This window comes from Gavialis gangeticus, unplaced genomic scaffold (genome assembly GCF_001723915.1).
Source record: "Gavialis gangeticus isolate Ggan-Ray unplaced genomic scaffold, GavGan_comp1, whole genome shotgun sequence".
NCBI classification, from domain to species: domain Eukaryota; kingdom Metazoa; phylum Chordata; order Crocodylia; family Gavialidae; genus Gavialis; species Gavialis gangeticus.
The window spans coordinates 121,276,387-121,279,323 of NW_017729025.1; the positions used below are offsets into that span (position 1 = coordinate 121,276,387).

The window sequence follows — 2,937 nt, forward strand, 5'->3', positions numbered from 1 at the left end:
CAATATCTTGCCCATCAACATAACACTTTGCCACAACACCAGCTGAGCAAAAGGGGATTCATATATTCAGACAATTTTGAGGCCTACTAAACTCGACAGATTCACACAAACTCATTTTTTAAAACGAGTAGCACGTTTCTTTATCAACCTATGTTTTATTGGCGATTAAAATTGGAGAAATGTTTACTTACAGAGTTCGTAACAGCTTTTGCTCTTGGCAAAGATTAACAGGAATACTGCTTATCTTGGTGCCTGTAAGGGTCCTGTATAAGAAGGAAATACTTGTGTGAATATTTACATAGTTTATAGAACACAACAGAGGATACCCTTTCAGTAAGAAAGGAAAATTATTACAATGGTTTGGATGCTTGGAGCCAGGAGATCTAGGTTCAATCTTTCAGCTCCACCCACAAATGTTCTGTACAATTCTGGACAAGTCAACCACCTCCCTGGGCCTCATATTACAGGGCAATATTATCCCCTCTCCTGACAAGAATATTTTGAGGATAATTACTTTAAACACTGTGAAACATTCAGCTGTTACAATAATTAAGGCCATATCATTAGTTAATAGATAGGCAGGGATAGAACCAGATGTTCTTGCTTCTAGGACTATTTGCTAAACTTGCTTCTACCACTGGAAGTTCTAAGATCAAGTTTCTCCCCCCACCCCAAAGAAACAGAACAAGAAACTAATTTATTAGCAGAGTTTTATAAAAGATACTTACAAGCTCTCCAGATTAATGGTTCCTGTCAAATTTGGAAACCACTGTACCATGCTGGCACCTCGAATGACCCTAAAAAACCCCAGAAATATTAACTGTATATTATGAAAGCTAAAAAAAATGCAATCCTGTTATGAATGATAAGTTTTCATTAGAAAGTTTGAGGCAGGCTCAATTAATTTTGCTTATTTTAATATAATAAAAGGGCTCAATCCGTCTGTCCGTAACGCTCTCGGATTGGTTACTGAAACAAACAATCAGAGTGCTCCAAGGGAGTTATGGACAGGAGGTGGCAGCACTGCGGTGGGGACAGTGGAATGGAGGGGACGGAGCGGGTGGGGGGTGAGGCCAGCAGTGCCCCCTACCCCAGCCCTGCCCCCTGGAGGCAGTGGCAGCAAAGGGTGCTGATAGAGGGGGATGGAAGGGCAAGCATCCCCACTTCTGCTCCTGGGAGGCGGCAGTGGCACCGGGCGGAGGAGGTTAGGGTTAGCAAGCTTCTCCCCACTCACCCCCCTGTCATTCTTGACAGGCAATTCACTAGTATACAAGATAAAAGGGGACTTTCTGAAATCACCTGAAAGTTCAATTCTGTTTAATAAATTGGTACCAAAGTTTGAGGTTTGTGAGCTCAGTGCATTTGTCATTCTGCTAAACAGGATCAGAATTCAAAACACTCCTAGCACATGAATTTTCTACAGATGGCACTGAGTTCTCTCTCTCAGAACTGTTCCATTTCAATAAATTAGGCCAGTGCTGAAGTTTGAATATATATTAAAATGAGCTAAAGTAGTTCCCTTTGTAAAAACTAAAAAAGCAGTGATGAGAAAGCAGGAGCTCCTTCATTGTCCAACATTCACATTTGTAGCTAACACAGCCTAGCAGAGCATAAAATACCTTTCTCCTGAACAAATAATGCCACCAGGAAGACTGTATCATCCTTTGTTTATCTGATGACATATTTTAATATTTGATTAGGAGAGGCTGGGAACAGCATCCAAGTGGGATCTTTCCTTCTGCAAGTACCACAAGGATATAGATACATTCTAAATATGATATAAAATCTTTTGACTCTTGACTGTAGCTCAAACCTCGAAGGCCTTATTGTTTTCTCTTAGTCATTATTCACTCAAAACTCCCAGACTCTTGTGTTTAGCCTGTATACTTCCCTACAAACGTACCCCTAACACGCAACCATATTCAAAAACATATAGGCGTCACTGGACCCAGTAGAAGTTTGCCTAAGTAAGAGTCTGGGCACTTGACTTCAGATTAGTTGTTTTATGAAATTTAACTGGGATAACAACATTATATTGCCTGCTTACTGGAGTCTCCTTAGCCATTGGACATTTAAAAAAATATCCACAGAATTTCAAATCCATTACAACCAGCTGAAGGTAAAAATTCTACATAAAATAAGAGCCAATCAGCCATGTCAATTATTAGGGCCACAGCCATACTATTTCACATTCAGTATTCTTGTATAAATTAAGACAGTACTTACAAAGAATGCAGATCTGATAAATTCTGAAATGCTGAGTTCCCCACAAAGGACAAAGGATTATCATACAAATGTCTGGGGAATTAAAGACAGGTTTCAGTATTCTAGTAGTTCACACAACCACTGTCTGATAATTAGATTAAGAAATACACGCGCACACACATATATAAAAAATACTTACATTGTTCTAAGCAAGGGGTTTCCCACAAATGCACCATCAGGGATTAGGGAAATGTAATTACTGTGAAATCCTCTAAAAAGCAATTAGCAAAGAGAAAACCAAAAACTTAAGATATATCAGCATTAAATTGAGTCACTTGTCATTTTCTTCCTGCTTATGCAACTCAAACTTGTAAGTCTGACCCTGTAAGCAAACAGTTGCACTGAAATAAATAAGGACCTAATACATGACTAAGTTTGAAGGATCAGATCTTTGCCTATAGCATTTCAGTTAAAATATAAATAGTTTCAGAAAGAAAGCTATTTTGTCTAAATCTGAGCATATATGCTTTTAAGAAAAAAGAAAAAAAAATGAATACTTAATTTTGCTTATGGAGGCCAAAAGTAGCGGACAATTAAGATCTATGTTAATGGCTACCCTGAATAAATTGTTTAACTCTGGCGCACTAATATCATTTTCAACAGGCTCTCCCCCTAGCTCCTATTTATGCTTTCCCGTAATGAGAGCACCTTTTTTTTTTTTTTTTTTTTTTT

At 38.4% G+C, this 2,937-nt stretch overlaps 1 protein-coding gene across 1 annotated transcript in view; it reads right to left on the bottom strand.

Annotated features, from left to right (window-relative positions):
• LGR4 (leucine rich repeat containing G protein-coupled receptor 4) overlaps positions 1-2,937 on the bottom strand; it is a gene marked incomplete at its 5' end in the record, with an annotated part of 145,219 nt that overhangs the window by 35,648 nt on the left and 106,634 nt on the right. The window contains 4 exons of the mRNA XM_019519493.1: positions 192-263; positions 729-797; positions 2,227-2,298; positions 2,405-2,476. Coding sequence (XP_019375038.1) covers positions 192-263; positions 729-797; positions 2,227-2,298; positions 2,405-2,476 — 285 coding nt within the window. The remainder of the gene's footprint in view (positions 1-191; positions 264-728; positions 798-2,226; positions 2,299-2,404; positions 2,477-2,937) is intronic.